General features: G+C 42.5%; 1 protein-coding gene across 5 annotated transcripts in view; it reads right to left on the reverse strand.

The window, feature by feature from the left end:
• Positions 1 to 11,836: 11,836 nt before the first annotated feature.
• Positions 11,837 to 16,986, reverse strand: part of LOC132825681 (probable global transcription activator SNF2L2) — a 124,941-nt gene continuing 119,791 nt past the window's right edge. For all 5 annotated transcript variants that reach the window (XM_060841081.1, XM_060841065.1, XM_060841098.1 and 2 more), the window contains 2 exons: positions 16,619 to 16,764; positions 11,837 to 13,208 (listed from right to left, as the gene is read on the reverse strand). In XM_060841081.1, coding sequence (XP_060697064.1) covers positions 13,173 to 13,208; positions 16,619 to 16,764 — 182 coding nt within the window. In that variant the 3' untranslated portion in view covers positions 11,837 to 13,172. The remainder of the gene's footprint in view (positions 13,209 to 16,618; positions 16,765 to 16,986) is intronic.

The following is a 16,986-nucleotide window of genomic DNA, read 5'->3' on the forward strand; positions in this document are numbered from 1 at the left end:
TTGATTGAAGATTCAGCCTAAACTAGCTAACCCAGTAACTAACAGCACCTTTTACCCCTGTTGAAAGATGCAAGCACTTGCAGAATATTTCACAATTCGACAACTTCCTCCTTTCTTTCATACCTGATGTCTCAAAATGACCAAGATAGGATATTTAAAAAAATAAAACTTCACTCGGTTTTGCTATAACTCGAGCTACCCTGTGTTATAAGCAAATCACGTAATAGCAGCACCACTTAAACTAATGGAGCCAGAATCATTTTATAACCAATACACAATTTAAAAGTTTGCACTTTAGAAACAATGCCCCCAGTTCATCAATCACGTTAGTGCGAATTCGCATTAGTGCAACATGTTATAGCAGAGTGACCTGTAACTGGTTTGGATGAGGAATTTGCTCCTCAGGGCAGCATTTATTTCCTATCACTTGGTGCCTCTGAGGAAGTGGTGCCCAATCACTCTCTCGAACCTTTCTTGTCCATGCTGTGTCTGGACTGCCTCAGTGCTGTACGGGAGCCGTTCCAGAATTTTGACCCAATGATCACAATGGATTGGCAGTATGTCTCCTAACTTGGCCAGGAACTTGGAGGTGATAGAGATACCATTTGTCTGCAACCCTTTTCCTTCTAGCTGAGAGCTCTCAGGCTTGAGAGGGGTTTCTGAAGAAGCCACAACACAATTTTCCAGTGCATCTCATCAACATTAAACAACATCTACAGCCGAAACCAATGGAAGCAGATGTTTGAAGTGACAATAGGTGTCAAGCTCCAGGCAGAGGAGACTTGTCCTTGATTCAGGGCTGGGTTAGATAGAACTTTGTCCTTGATTCAGGGCTGGGTTAGATAGATCTTTGTCCTTGATTCAGGGCTGGGTTAGATAGATCTTTGACTTTTATTCAGGGCTGGGTTAGATAGATCTTTGTCCTTTATTCAGGGCTGGGTTAGATAGATCTCTGTCCTTTATTCAGGGCTGGGTTAGATAGATCTTTGTCCTTGATTCAGGGCTGGGTTAGATAAATCTTTGTCCTTGATTCAGGGCTGGGTTAGATAGATCTTTGTCCTTGATTCAGGGCTGGGTTAGATAGAACTTTGTCCTTGATTCAGGGCTGGGTTAGATAGATCTTTGTCCTTGATTCAGGGCTGGGTTAAATAGGTCTTTGTCCTTGATTCAGGGCTGGGTTAGATAGATCTTTGTCCTTGATTCAGAGCTGGGTTAGATAGATCTTTGTCCTTGATTCAGGGCTGGGTTAGGTAGATCTTTGTCCTTGATTCAGGGCTGGGTTAGGTAGATCTTTGTCCTTGATTCAGGGCTGGGTTAGATAGATCTTTGTCCTTGATTCAGGGCTGGGTTAGATAGATCTTTGTCCTTGATTCAGAGCTGGGTTAGATAGATCTTTGTCCTTGATTCAGGGCTGGGTTAGATAGATCTTTGTCCTTGATTCAGGGCTGGGTTAGATAGATCTGTGTCCTTGTTTCAGGGCTGGGTTAGATAGATCTTTGTCCTTGATTCAGGGCTGGGTTAGATAGAACTTTGTCCTTGATTCAGGGCTGGGTTAGATAGATCTTTGTCCTTGATTCAGGGCTGGGTTAAATAGGTCTTTGTCCTTGATTCAGGGCTGGGTTAGATAGATCTTTGTCCTTGATTCAGAGCTGGGTTAGATAGATCTTTGTCCTTGATTCAGGGCTGGGTTAGGTAGATCTTTGTCCTTGATTCAGGGCTGGATTAGATAGATCTGTGTCCTTGATTCAGGGCTGGGTTAGGTAGATTTTTGACAGGTAAAGGAGTCAATGATTATGGGGTGCAGACAAGATCATGGAATGAGACTACAATCAGATCAGCCAGGATTTTATGGAATGGTGCTGCAGGTTCAGAAAGCCTTGGGCATTACTCTGCAGCTGCCCCCATCCAGGCCAGTCGGGAGTATTCCATCATATTCCTGACTTCTGTCTTGTAGGCTGTGAAAAGGCTTCGGTGAATTATTGGTTTGCACAATTCCTTGTTGAAGAAAATAAAGGGCTGGCAGCTTAACATTCCAGGGTGTAGAAGTTTCAGGCATTAATGGTGGATTGAGAGAGGTGGGAACATTAAATTATTGATGAAGGAAACCACACTGCACTAATGCGGGGTGGGGGCAGGGGGGAGATGTCCGAGAAGGGTCTTCAAATGAAGCCACCTGGATAGAAATAAAACAGAAGCAATTAGAGTCATAGAGATGTACAGCATGGAAACAGACCCTTCGGTCCAATCCGTCCATGCTGACCAGATATCCCAACCCAATCTAGTCCCACCTGCCAGCACCCGGCCCATATCCCTCCAAACGCTTCCTATTCATATACCCATCCAAATGCCTCTTAAATGTCGCAATTGTACCAGCCTCCACCACATCCTCTGGCAGCTCATTCCATACCCATACCATCCTCTGTGTGAAAAAGTTGCCCTTTAGGTCTTTTATATCTTTCCCCTCCCACCCTAAACCTATGTCCTCTAGTTCTGGACTCCCCCACCCCAGCAAAAAGACTTTGTCTATTTATCCTATCTATGCCCCTCATAGTTTTGTAAACCTCTATAAGGTCACCCCTCAACCTCCGACACTCCAGGGAAAACAGCCCCAGCCTGTTCAGCCTCTCCCTGTAGCTCAGATCCTCCAACTCTGGCAACATCCTTGTAAATCTTTTCTGAACCTTTTCAAGTTTCACAACATCTCTTCTGATGGGAAGGAGACCAGAATTGCACACAATACTCCAACAGTGGCCTAACCAATGTCCTGTACAGCTGCAACATGACCTCCCAACTCCTGTACTCAATACTCTGACCAATAAAGGAAAGCATATCAAATGCCTTCTTCACTATCCTATCTGTCTGCGACTCCACTTTCAAGGAGCTATGAACCTGCACTCCAAGGTCTCTTTGTTCAGCAACACTCCCGAGGACCTTACCATTAAGTGGATAAGTCCTGCTAAGATTTGCTTTCCCAAAATGCAGCACCTCGCATCTATCTGAATTAAACTCCATTGGCCCATCTGGTCAAGATCCTGTTGTAATCTGAGGTAATCCTCTTCGCTGTCCACTACACCTCCAATTTTGGTGTCATCTGCAAACTTACTAACTGTACCTCTTGTGCTCGCATCCAAATCATTTATGTAAATGACAAAAAGTAGAGGGCCCAGCACCGATCCTTGTGACACTCCACTGGTCACAGACCACCAGTCTGAAAAACAACCCTCCACCACCACCCTCTGTCTTCTACCTTTGAACCAGTTCTGTATCCAAATGGCTAGTTCTCCCTGTATTCCATGAGATCTAACCTTGCTAATCAGTCTCCCATGGGGAACCTTGTCGAACGCCTTACTGAAGTCCATATAGATCACATCTACCGCTCTGCCCTCATCAATCTTCTTTGATACTTCTTCAAAAAACTCAATCAAGTTTGTGAGGCATGATTTCCCATGCACAAAGCCATGTTGACTATCCAGAATCAGTCCTTACCTTTCCAAATACATGTACATCCTGTCCCTCAGGATTCCCTCCAACAACTTGCCCACCACCGAGGTCAGGCTCACCGGTCTATAATTCCCTGTCTTTGCCAACCTCCAGTCTTCTGGCACCTCACCTGTGACTATCGATGATACAAATATCACAGCAAGAGGCCTAGCAATCACATCTCTAGCTTCCCAAAGAGTTCTCAGGTACACCTGATCGGATTCTGGGGATTTATCCACCTTTAACTGTTTCAAGACACCCAGCACTTCCTCCTCTGTAATCTGGACATTTTGCAAGATGTCACCATCTATTTCCCTACAGTCTATATCTTCCGTATCCTTTTCCACAGTAAATACTGATGCAAAATATTAATTTAGTATCTCCCCCATTTTCTGTGGCTCCACACAAAAGCCGCCTTGCTGATCTTTGAGGGGCCCTATTCTCTCCCTAGTTACCATTTTGTTCTTAATATATTTGTAAAAACCCCTTTGGATTCTCCTTAATTCTATTTGCCAAAGCTATCTCATGTCCCCATTTTGCCCTCCTGATTTCCCTCTTAAGTGTACTCCTACTTCCTTTATACTCTTCTAAGAATTCATTAGATCTATCCTGTCTATAACTGACATATGCTTCCTTCTTTTTCTTAACCAAACCCTCAATTTCTTTGGTCATCCAGCATTCCCTATACCTACTAGCCTTCTCCTTCACCTTGACAGGAATATACATTCTCTGGATTCTCGTTATCTCATTTTAGAAGGCTTCCCATTTTCCAGCGGTCCCTTTACCTGTGAACATCTAACCCCAATCAGCTTTCAAATGTTCTTGCCTAATATCATCAAAATTAGCCTTTCTTCAATTTAGAACTTCAACTTTTAGATCTGGTCTATCCTTTTCCATCACTATTTTAAAACAAATAGAATTATAGTCGCTGGCCCCAAAGTGTTCCCCCATTGATACCTCAGTCACCTGCCCAGCCTCATTTCCCAAGAGTAGGTCAAGTTTTGCATCTTCTCTAGTAAGTACATCCACATACTGAATCCGAAAATTGTCTTGTACACAGTGCTTGGGAGCCTCCTGTGAAGCGTTTCAGTGATGTTTCCTCCGGCATTTATAGTGATTTGTACCTGCCACTTCCGGTTGTCAGTTCCAGCTGTCCGCTGCAGTGGCCGGTATATTGGGTCCAGGTCGATGTGCTGATTGATTGAATTTGTGGATGAGTGCCATGCCTCTAGGAATTCCCTGGCTGTTCTCTGTTTGGCTTGTCCTATAATAGTAGTGTTGACAAGCAACATGAGTTCGACTGGGACATCCGAGTGTGTGGCTACGAAGGATAGCTGGTCGTGTCGTTTCGTGGCTAGTTGGTGTTCATGGATGCGGATCGTTAGCTGTCTTCCTGTTTGTCCTATGTAGTGTTTTGTGCAGTCCTTGCATGGGATTTTGTAAACTACATTGGTTTTGCTCATGCTGGGTATCGGGTCCTTCATTTTGGTGAGTTGTTGTCTGAGAGTGGCTGTTAGTTTGTGTGCTGTTATGAGTCCTAGTGGTCGCAGTAGTCTGGCTGTCAGTTCGGAAATGCTCTTGATGTATGGTAGTGTGGCTAGTCCTTTGGGTTGTGGCATGTCCTCGTTCCATTGTCTTTCCCTTAGGCATCTGTTGATGAAATTGCGCAGGTATCCGTTTTTGGCGAATACATTGTATAGGTGTTCTTCCTCTTTTTGCAGTTCTGGTGTGCTGCTGTGTGTTGTGGCTCTTTTGAATAGTGTTTTGATGCAACTTCTTTTGTGTGTGTTGGGGTGGTTTGCTTTCGTAGTTCAGCCCACAACCACCACAACACACACAAAAGAAGTTGCATCAAGACACTATTCAAAAGAGCCACAACACACTGAAAGAGCATTTCCGAACTGATAGCCAGATTACTGCGACCACTAGGACTCATAACAGCACACAAACCAACAGCCACTCTCAGACAACTCACCAAAATGAAGGACCCGATACCCAGCATGAGCAAAACCAATGTAGTGTACAAAATCCCATGCAAGGACTGCACAAAACACTACATAGGACAAACAGGAAGACAGCTAACGATCCGCATCCATGAACACCAACTAGCCACGAAACGACACGACCAGCTATCCTTCGTAGTCACACACTCGGATGTCCCAGTCGAACTCATGTTGCTTGTCAACACTACTATTATAGGACAAGCCAAACAGAGAACAGCCAGGGAATTCCTAGAGGCATGACACTCATCCACAGATTCAATCAATAAGCACATCGACCTGGGCCCAATATACCGGCCACTGCAGCGGACAGCTGGAACTGACAACTGGAAGCGGCAGGTACAAATCACTATAAATGCCGGAGGAAACATCACAGAAGCGCTTCACAGGTGGGTCCCAAGCACTGAGGATGTCACCTAGACAGGGGATGAAACGTCTGCAACACAAATTCCCAGCTCGGCGAACAGAACCACAACGAGCACCCGAGCTACAAATCTTCTCACAAACTTTGTCTTGTACACACTTAAGAAATTCCTCTCCATCTAAACCTTTAACACTATGGCAGTCCCCATTGATGTTTGTAAAGTTAAAATCCTCTACCATAGCTACCCTATTATTCTTACAGATAGCTGAGATCGCCTTACAAGTTTGTTTCTCAATTTCCCTCTGACTATTAGGGGGTCTATAATACAATCCTAATAAGGTGATCATCCCTTTCTTATTTCTCAGTTCCACCCAAATAACTTCCCTGGATGTATTTCCGGGAATATCCTCCCTTAGCACAGCTGTAATGCTATCCCTCATCAAAAATGCCATTCCCCCTCTTGCCTCCCTTTCCATCCATCCTGTAGCATTTGTATCCTGGAACATTTAGCTGCCAGTCCTGCCCATCCCTGAGCCATGTTTCTGTAATTGCTATGATATCCCAGTCCCATGTTGCTAACCATGCCCTGAGTTCATCTGCCTTCCCTGTTCAGCCCCTTGCATTAAAATAAATGCAGTTTAATTTTTTAGTCCTACCTTGTCCCTGCCTGCCCTGACTGTTTGGCTCACTTCTGTTCTCAGCTGTACCCGTCTCAGATCGATCTCTTTCCTCCCCATCTCCCTTGGTCCTAACCCACCACCTTACTATCCTCCCAAGTAGCTCTAGCAAATTTCCCTGCCAGTATATTAGTCCCCTTCCAATTTAGGTGCAATCCGTCCTTCTTGTACAGGTCACTTCGACCCCAAAAGAAATTCCAATGATCCAAAAATGTGAATCCTTCTCCCATACACCAGCTCCTCAGCCATGCATTCATCTGCTCTATCCTCCTATTCCTGCCCTCACTAGCTCGTAGCACTGGGAATAATCCAGATATTACTACCCTTGAGGACCTCCTTTTTAAATTTCTGCCTAACTCCCTGTAATCTCCCTTCAGAATCTCAATCTTTTCTCTTCCAATGTCGTTGGTTCCAATGTGGACAATGACCTCCTGCTGGCCCCCCTCCCCCGTGAGAACATTCTGCACCCTCTCTGAGACATCCTTGATCCTGGCACCAGGGAAACAACACACCATTCTGCTTTTTCTCTGCTGGCCACAGAAACGTCTGTCTGTACCTCTGACTACAGAATCCCCGAACACAATTGATCGCTTGGAAGCCGACGTACCCCTCGTTGCATTAGAGCCAGTCGCAATACCAGAAACTTGGCTGTTTGTGCTCCGTTCCCCTGAGAATCCATCACCCCCTACATTTTCCAAAACAGCATACCTGTTTGAAATGGGTATATCCACAAAAGACTCCTGCACTAGCTGCCTACCTCTCTCACCCTTCCTGGAGTTAACCCATCTATGTGACTGCATCTGAGACTCTCTCCACGCCCCCTTCCCCCCCCACCCGCCCAAAACTGCCATCCATCACATACTGTTGCAGAAGCGATGAGGAATTTATCGGTCTCTCCAACTGATCCACTCGATCTGATAAGATTCGCATTCAACAGTATTTATGGCAGATATAATCCTCAGTAATCCTTAAACTCTCTTTAACTTCCACATCTGACAAGAAGTACATGCCACTGCAAAGGCCATTTTTGCTCCATCACAATCTACAGACCCAGAAAATAACACCGTCTTACTCCTCTACAAACACTGCCCCCGGTTAAATTAATAGCTATGGATTACATTTGAAGTTTAATCAAGAGACTTATCTCCAAAAAACATATAATCAAGAAAGAATCCACTATACTCCCTACTGCAGCCTTTCTCTTGGACAGACCTCAACAATTGACTTATCTGATTCTGTGCTGTGAACTTCGCCCAACAGTTCCTCCAAGATCAGTTGTGAATTTCACCATTTGTTAATTTTCCCAGATGCACTCCGATTCTTTATTGGGATTATATGGTAGGCCTCCAAATAGTCAGAGACAGACACAACAGATGTGTAGGCAAATCAAATCACAAAAAGGTATGAGAGAACAGGGTTTCAGACATAAGGGACTTCAACTTTGCTAACATTAACTGGGTTTGCATTAGTATGAAAAGGTTAGACAAGGTGGAATTTTCAAAATTCAGGAGAGCTTTATGTGCCAATATGTAAATAGTCCTACTAGAGGTGAGACAGTGCTAGACCTAATCCTAGGGAATGAAGCTCTAAGTGGCTGAAGCTTCAGGAGGTGAGCATTTTGGGGATAGTGACAATAACTCAAAGTTTCAAAGTCTTTACTGAAAGGGAAGAAGTAGTGCAGAATCCAAGTGTTGAAATTCCGGGAAGGCCAATTTCAACATCATTAGACAGGATTTGGCAAACAGACTGGGAACAGCTACTGGCATTTCAGTCTACATTTCGAAAGTGGGAGTCCTGGAAAAGCAGTGAGAATTCAGTGTGAGTGTATTCCTCTTAAGGGGAAAGACAGTAAATCCAGGGACCCTGGTTGTCAAAGGAAATCAAGAGTTTGATAAAGAAAAAGAAGGAAGCATATGTCAGGGAGTCATGATTTGGAGATGCCGGTGTTGGACTGGGGTGGACAAAGTTAAAAATCACACAGCACCAGGTTATAGTCCAACAGGTTTATTTGGAAACACAACTTTCAGACCGCTGCTCCTTTGTCAGGTGCTTTTCAGGGAGAGCAGATTAAAAACAGGGTAGGTCCTTCAAAAGTATAGTGTATCCAAATTTGCTTAAAATAACAATTAGGAGGGCAAAGAGGGGCCACAAAATATCTTTGGCAGATCAGGGAAAACCCCAAGGCATTTTGTAAATATATGAAATGTAAGATGATTATCAGGGAAAGAATAGGACCTATTAGAAACTAGAAGGGCAACCTGTGCATGGAGACAGTAGATGTGGGTGAGGTCTTAAATGAATATTTCTCATTGTATTCACAGAGGAGAAAGGCATTGTGACCAGGGATATCAGTTGGGATAGTGGGGTTCTAAAACACACTAAGATTAATAAGGAAGAGATATTAAATGTTTTAGTGGGCATACAAGTGTATAAATCCCAAGGGTCTGATGAGATGTGCCTCAGGTTGCAATGGTAGGCAGGGAGATCACGGAGACCCTGGTTGGAACACTGAATACCTCGCTGGCTGTAGGTGAAGTGCCACTTGATCGGAGGATAGCTAATGTGGTTACCTTGTTAAATAAAGGACGGGGTGAGGCCACGTAAATACAGATCAGATAGTCTGACATTAATGGTAGAGAAATTGTTGGAACAAGTTCCAAAGGATAGGATTAATAAATACTTAGAAAAATTGATCAAGGATAGTCAGCACAGATTGGTGAGATGGAGATCTTATCTAATTTGAGAATGTTGAAAAGGTAACTAAATATATTGATGAGCGTAGTGCAGCTGACGTGGTTTACATGGACTCCAGGAAGACATTTGACAAAGGTCCCACGTGGAAGGCTGGTGCAAAATGTAAGAGCCCATGGGATTCAAGGCAAGTTGGCAAACTGGACCCAAAACTGGCTTGCAGACAGGAGGCAAAGGGTAATGGTGCCGAGTCCCTTGCTGTTTGTTATGTACTTTAATGACTTCAATGTGAGTAGAGAAGGTTTAATTAGCAAGTCTGCAGATAGCACAAAAATTGGTGTTGTTGTTGATGGTGAGGAGAATGGTCGCAGGGTATAGTCTGATATTAAGCAGCTAGTAAATTGGGCATAGATGGAACTTAATCCCAATAAGAATGAGGTGATGGACCCACTGATCAAAGAATCAACCTGAACCTTAAACAGACACAAGGACTCTACGGCAAGGAGTTCCAAAGATACTCAAACTTGAGAAAACAAATTCTTACTCCTCTAAGTCTCAGAATAAAGAGATGATAGTTTTAAATTATGCCATCTGGTCCAAGACTCTCCCATAAAAAGAAACATCCTCCAGCATTCACCCTGTTCATCCCCTGAAGAATTCTGTATGTTTCAATGAGATGGAGTCATAGAGATGTACAGCACGGAAACAGACCCTTTGGTTCAACTTGTCCATGCTGACCAGATATCCCAAATTAATAATCTAGTCCCATTTGCCAGTCCCTGGCCCATTTCCCTCTAAACCTTTCCAATTCCTATACCCATCTAGATGCCTTGTAAATGTTTTAATTATACCAACCTCCACCACCACCTTTGGCAGTTCACTCCATACACACACCACCCTGTGTGAAAATGGTGCCCCTTAGGTTCCTTTAAAAGTTTCCCCTCTCACCTAAACCTACGCCCACAAGTTGTAGACTCCCGCACCCCAGGGAAGAAACCTCATCTATTTACCCTGTCTGTGCCCCTCATGATTTTATAAACCTCTATAAAGTCACCTCTCAGCCTCCGACGCTCCAGGGAAAACAGCCCCAGCCTATTCAGCCACTCCAGAGGTTAAACTCTCCAACCCTGGCAACATTTTTGTGAATCTTTTCAGAACCCTTTCAAGTTTCACAACATCCTTCATTTAGAAGGGAGACCAGAATGGAGTGCAGTATTCCAATAGTGGGCTAACCAATGTCCTGTACAGCTGCAACATGACCTCCTATACTGACCAAAAGGGGCAAGCATACCAAACACCTTCTTCACCATCCTATCTGTAATTCCACTTTCAGGGAACTATGAAACTGCACTCCAAAGGTCTCTTTGTTCAGTAACACTGTCTAAGACCTTATCATTAAATGTATAGGTCCTGTCCTGATTTCCCTTTCCAAAACGCAGCACCTCATATTTGTCTAAATTAAACTCCAACTGCTACTCCTCAGCTCATTGGCCCAGCTGATCAAGATCCTGTTATACTGAGGTAACCTTCTTACTGTCCACTACACTCATCTCTCATTTCTTCTAATCTCCAGTGAGTATAGTCTCAATCTGGTTAATCTTTGCTCATAGACAATCTCTCCAAACCATGGAATCATCCTAGTGAACCTTCTCTGAATTGCCTCCAACAAAATGATATTTGTCCTTAAATAAATGGGAACCAGAGCTGCTTTCAGTACTCCAGATGTGGTCTCACTGGTAAGACTTCTCTACTCTTACACTCCAACCCCTTTGAAATAAGGGCGAACATTGCATTAACCTTCCTGATGACCTGTTGCACCTGTGTACTATCCAGCTTTTGTGCCCCCAAGTCCCCTTCTTTTGCAGCTCTCTGCAGTCTTTCTCCATTTAGAGAATACTGTTCTTTTGCTCTCCCTTCTAAAATTAACTTCTATATATTTTTGAATCAACCTGTACAAAGATGTTATTGCACACTTCTAGAGCAGATGGGACTTTAGCCCAGGCATCCTGGCTCAAAAGGTAGGGACACTACCACTGTGCCACAACAATGTTAGGAGATGCTTATACTCTTTTATTGGAGATACATTCATCCTGCTACTCATGTGTCACTTATAAGACAATATACTTATGGAGCCCAGGTCTTGCTGCTTGCAGCCATGGGCTGTTTCATTATCTGGTGAACTGTTAATGGAATCGAAGTACATCAGCAAACTATCCTCACCTTATAACGATGGGAAAGTCATTGTTAAAATAGCTGAAGACAGTTAAGCAGGTGCTTCCTTGCGGGAGGTCTTCCAGTGATGTCCCCAGGTTGAAATTCTTGACCAACCAACCTTACAAGATGAGCCTAGCTAATGGAAAGATGTGCCCCAATATCCATTAATTTCAGCTCTACTTGATGCTGTACCTGGTCAAATGCTGCCTAACATCAAAAGCAGATATTTACCACAACTATGAAAGTCAGTTCCCCATCATACTTAAACCCAGACCCTCACGCCACCAATGAAGCTAAGATTTCATCCAGCTTCAAATACTCAAAATAATGTACATGTAGAAAACATCTGGAATGTTTAAAAGTAACCAGTTCAAAATGAAAAAAACATTTTAAAGCAATGACACATGAAATTCTGTGCATTTATCAATTTTTATTGGCAAGTTTAAAATACAGTTTTCTCTGACATATTGATAGATCAAACTTTCACAAGCAATTACAGTTATGATGAAATACAACAAAATCAATTACCAATTGAAATTATAATCACAAATTGAAATGAAATTATTTTTAAAATCCCAATAATGAACCATCACCCCTCATGCAATCAAGCTACATGTAATTTTAGCACCTCTGGGATTTCTTCCTAAGTAACGGTCAAAAGAAGCTTGTATTTTATGAAAGAGAGTCTTTGAGTTCAAGTGGAAAGTCATCTGCTCGATTATTTTTGCTCACAATAAGCTTGTTCAGCATCTGGAAGTGGCATTAACACATTTCAACATCTTCAGTACAAGCATCAATAAACAGCTTAAGACCGGAGTTGTTTCCTATAACTGAAAATATTCCATGAAAATCATGTTTAAGAAAACATGATATTTCATCATCGCCCATAAAGTGGACCACCACAAAGCTATTCAGATGACAGAATGTGGTTGAATTGCTATTAATTTCCAAACACTTCAAATCAACTTGCCACACAGTACTCTAATCTGTGCGTTTCTTACACAAGGTTTAAAAGTAATTCACAAATCACAAAACACAGGTTTACAATTCTTTCATGAAATGGCCTTTAATTAGCCTGACCTCAATTGTGGCAATATAAATAACATTTCAGGATTCCCCAAGAAGTATCCCAATCTTGCTAAATTCTTAATTAGTGCTTAAATAAACACAGACAAAAAACGTTCACTCTTTACAACTGAATTTGATTTTATTTGCCTTGGGCAATCAGATACACCAAAGACATTGTGCAAAGAAAGCAAGAATTAAGTACACTTAAGGAAAAGCTTATTACCAGCACTGGTTGCAAAATAATATTTTCAAAACAAAACAAACTAAAAAGGGATGTGCATAATGATACAAATTTTCCACTTGAAATGATATGTCAGGATTTAAAGCTGTGGTGACACTGACCTTCAGGAACACAAGAAAAAGCTATGACATGTTTTAATGTATATAGAAACTGATACATTTCAAAAGCATTTAAATTCAATTAACAAGCATAAAGCAAATATAGATGATGATGCAAACAGATGTATTCTTAGGAAATTATTTTACTGCGGTCATGCCTACATAAACTAAACTAAAGATTATACTGTTCTACTAACAGATTTACTTCTCAGATAAAGGACAAGCTGGGCAAGGGTAAAGGGAAGGAGGAATTATGGATAGTTGTGCAACAAAACAGTTGATAAAGTTACTGAAACAAAGACTTGTCCATGAAGCAATTCACATTTAAAAAAAATTAAATCATTCATCTTCGCTTCCACTGATGTCAGATTGGTCCTGGGAAGGGAAAAAAAAATTGAAATTGACAGAGTACTTTCATAAGAGATTTAAGGCAATTTTAAAGCTGAAGGCAAGACTTAATTTGCAGCTTATATCAGCTTTAGCAGCTTGAAATTGCCACATTTGACAAAACCTTAAGTTTCTTTAAAAATGCAGCTAAATTCTCATCAAATCCAGAACTGCTATGTAGCTGCCATATTCTTTAAAACAGTTTAGATGGCATTAATTTTCACATTTAAAACTAAATTATGCATTGGTGGCGTGAGGGTCTGGGTTTAAGTATGATTGGGAACTGACTTTCATAGTTTGGTAAATATCTGCTTTTGATGTTAGGTAGCATTTGACCAAGTACAGCATCAAGTAGAGCTGTAAATAAGATATGTATAACATTTGAGTTTCGTCGAATTGCAGCAGTGTGCAATATATGAAACCACAGGCAGACACACACCTGATACAACAAAGTGTGTGTCGGGGAACATTTGCATTCCACACAATCCTTGGTGGTCTTTGATGTCAAGTTGTAGCAGAATGTTAAAAATTGAAAGAAATGGGATGTCGAAATTCATTTCATGCTATTTCATCTGAGAAACATCAAATTTATTGAATGCGAATATCCTAGGGACTGGCACTCCTGAAGGAAAATAAGCTGTTTTGAAACGAACCATTTCGCAGAAAGGTGACAATATTGGAGCCTCTGATAAATCCAAACTTCAGTGGACAGTTCTAATGAAACTTATTTTCATTGCTCTTTGTGAATACAAACATTTAATACAGATTCCTAATATCAAACAGTCTAACTTAAAATTAGCAGTTTTATACTGTAAATATTCAAGTGAACAAATCACAATTTAAAATATTTAGTTGTATGCAAAAGAAACTGGAACCTTAATAAATAATTTCTAGATTTTATATTTTGATAGCCTATAATGAATCAAACACATTGAGCTTCAAAGTAAAAGGCTGTTCAGCCCATTGAGACTGCAAGAACCACCTCATCCAACGCAGCCCCTAACCTATCCCTACATTTTCCACAGCTAATCCAGTTCGCCTGCACATCCCTGGACACGGTGGACAATTTAGCATTGCCAGTCCAAGAAATCTGCACATCTGTGAGGAAACCACAGCACCCAGTGGAAACCCACACAGAGACGGTCACCCGAGGTTGGAATCAAATCTGGCGTGGTGGGGCAGCAGCGCTAACCACTGAGTGCGAACCACCCCAGCACACTGATTACAGAATCCAAAATATTGTTTCACCCACCGAACATTATAGGGAAAGGGAGCAAGAACTACAAAATCAAAGTGGTGTTGACTTGAAGAGGAACTTAGAGGATATGGTGCTCCCCCTTCCATCGTTCACCATTGTTCTTCGCATTCCTCTAGGTTGCAGGTCTGGAAAATGGAAAGTGACTGCATCTTGTCAATGGTGCACATCGCAGCCAGAAGGAAGATGAATAATAGTTTACGGTGGTATTTATAGCGCCAATCAGCAATTCCTTTTGTCCTGGTTAATATCAAGTACCTGGAGTCCTGTTGGAGTTGCAACTATCCAGGCAAGTGGACAATATTCCATCACCCATTCCTGACTTATGCCTTGTATATAGTGGAAAGGTTTTGGGCAGTCAGAGGTTTTAGCATTCAGTCTCAGACCTATTTGTGTGTTCACTATGCGTATGGGTAAACCAGTTCACTTTCTGTTGAGTGTGTGTTGCTGGAAAAGCACAGTAGGTCAGGCAGCATCTGAGCAGCAGGAAAATAGACGTTTCGGGCTGGAGCCCTTCATCAGGAATGAGGCGGGGAGCCTCGGGGTGGAGAGATAAATGGGGGGGGGGGGGTGGGGCTGGGGAGAAGGTAGCTGAGAATGCAATGGGTGGATAGAGGTGAGATTGAAGGGGATAGGTCAGAGAAGAGGGTGGAGCAGATAAGTGGGAAGAAAGATTGACAGGTGGGACAGGTCGTAAGGATGGTGCTGAGCTGGAAGGTTGGAACTGGGGTAAGGTGGGGTCAGGGAAATGAGGAAACTGGTGAAGTTCACATTGATGCCATGGGTCCTGAGGCAAAAGAGAAGGCGTTCTTCCTCCAGGCGCAGGTGGTGAGGGAATGGCGAAGGAGGCGGCCCAGGACCTGCATGTCCTCGGCGGAGTGGGAGGGGAAATTGAAATGTTCGACCTTGGGGTGGTGGGGTTGATTGGTGTCCCGGAGATATTCTCTGAAGAATTGTGCGAGAAGGCGTCCAGTCTCCACAGTGCATCGGGAGCAATGGATACAATAAATGACACGTGTGGAAGTGCAGATGAAATTTTGATGTATGTGGAAGGCTCCTTTGGGGCCTTGGATGGAGTTAAGGGTGGGGGAGGTGAGGATGCAGGTTTTGCAATTCCTGCAGTAGCAGAGGAAGGTGCCAGGAGGAGAGGATGGGTTGTTAAGGGACAGGGACCTGACCAGGTAATTGGAGGATCTCCAACATCTGCAGACCTCACTATCTCCCAGTTCACTTTCTGGTGAACAGTGAGCCCAAAAAGTTGATCATGGGGTAATCAGCAAAGGCACTGCCACTGAATGGCAATGATATAAGATCAGATTTTCTTTTGATGGAGATGGAGATGGTCATTACCAGGCACTTGTATGGTGCGAGTATTATTATTTGCCACATATCCAAATTATGTTGTATGCGAGCATGGATTGCAGCAGCATCCCAAGACTTATTAAATAGTCCGGAACATTGTGCAAACACATTTTCAGCAAACATACCCATTTCTGACATTATGGGGATGGAAGGAAGGAAAGCAGCTGAAGTGGTTGGGCTGAGGACAAAGTCAATTGCTGTCTTGATGTACAAGATAGTCCCCCTCATCTTTGGAATTCAGTTCTTTATTCCAGGTTTGGACTGAGGCTACAATGATTTCAGGAACTGAATAGCCTTGGCAGATTCAGTGAGCAGGTTATTCCCAAGTGTCAATTGATAGCTCCCACTCAAAAAAGTCGTAACAGTATTCAAATAGATCAAAGAGGGTGCAGGATTTGAGATTCACAATAGATGAATTTGCAGAATTGAAACTTTATTCATCCACAGATGGACATTATGATAGAGGGACAAGGAGGTAACAGATAAGTTGCATGATTACAGCATAGAAGTAGCTCTGAACAAAGTGCAGGAACAGCTATGAAATCACAGAAGTGCAGCATTGATATTCATATTTCTGTAATACCGTGTAAACGACTTGAAAGGCCACAAAAAGAAATTGCTTCAATTTGATTCGAAAGGCTCATGCTACGTAACAGCATTACAACTTTGGTCACATTCTAATGATTCAATGTAAACAGCTAGGCTTCTTGTAAAATGTATCTTTGCAAACTGAAGATTTATGCAAATCTACAACAGCAAACCATGTGAATTAAAAACTTACATTGTCATCTTGGTCATCATCACTGTCATCATCACTAATGACAGGCTTGATTTTAGTACGACCTAGCCGTTTCTTGCTTTTTCCTTTCTCGCGACTTTTGTCGCTGTCCTTCCGACCAAGCTTTATTTTAACTTTGACCGATTTTGCTGAAAGTTATACAGAAACAGAAAGTGTTTAAAAAAATTTCTATTTGCTGAAATTGGGTGGAAACATTTACAAATATCTATGGGGAACAGCAAATAGATAGGCGTATGCGCTGCAAGGCAGTAACAGCACGGCTTTATGACTGTATTTAATTTCCTGCAAGTCAATTTTTATAAACCAGCTGTCCATCAGAACTGTTACTTTGCATGTAGTTGTGTGCCAGG

This window comes from Hemiscyllium ocellatum, chromosome 2 (assembly GCF_020745735.1).
Source record: "Hemiscyllium ocellatum isolate sHemOce1 chromosome 2, sHemOce1.pat.X.cur, whole genome shotgun sequence".
In the NCBI taxonomy this organism is placed as follows: domain Eukaryota; kingdom Metazoa; phylum Chordata; class Chondrichthyes; order Orectolobiformes; family Hemiscylliidae; genus Hemiscyllium; species Hemiscyllium ocellatum.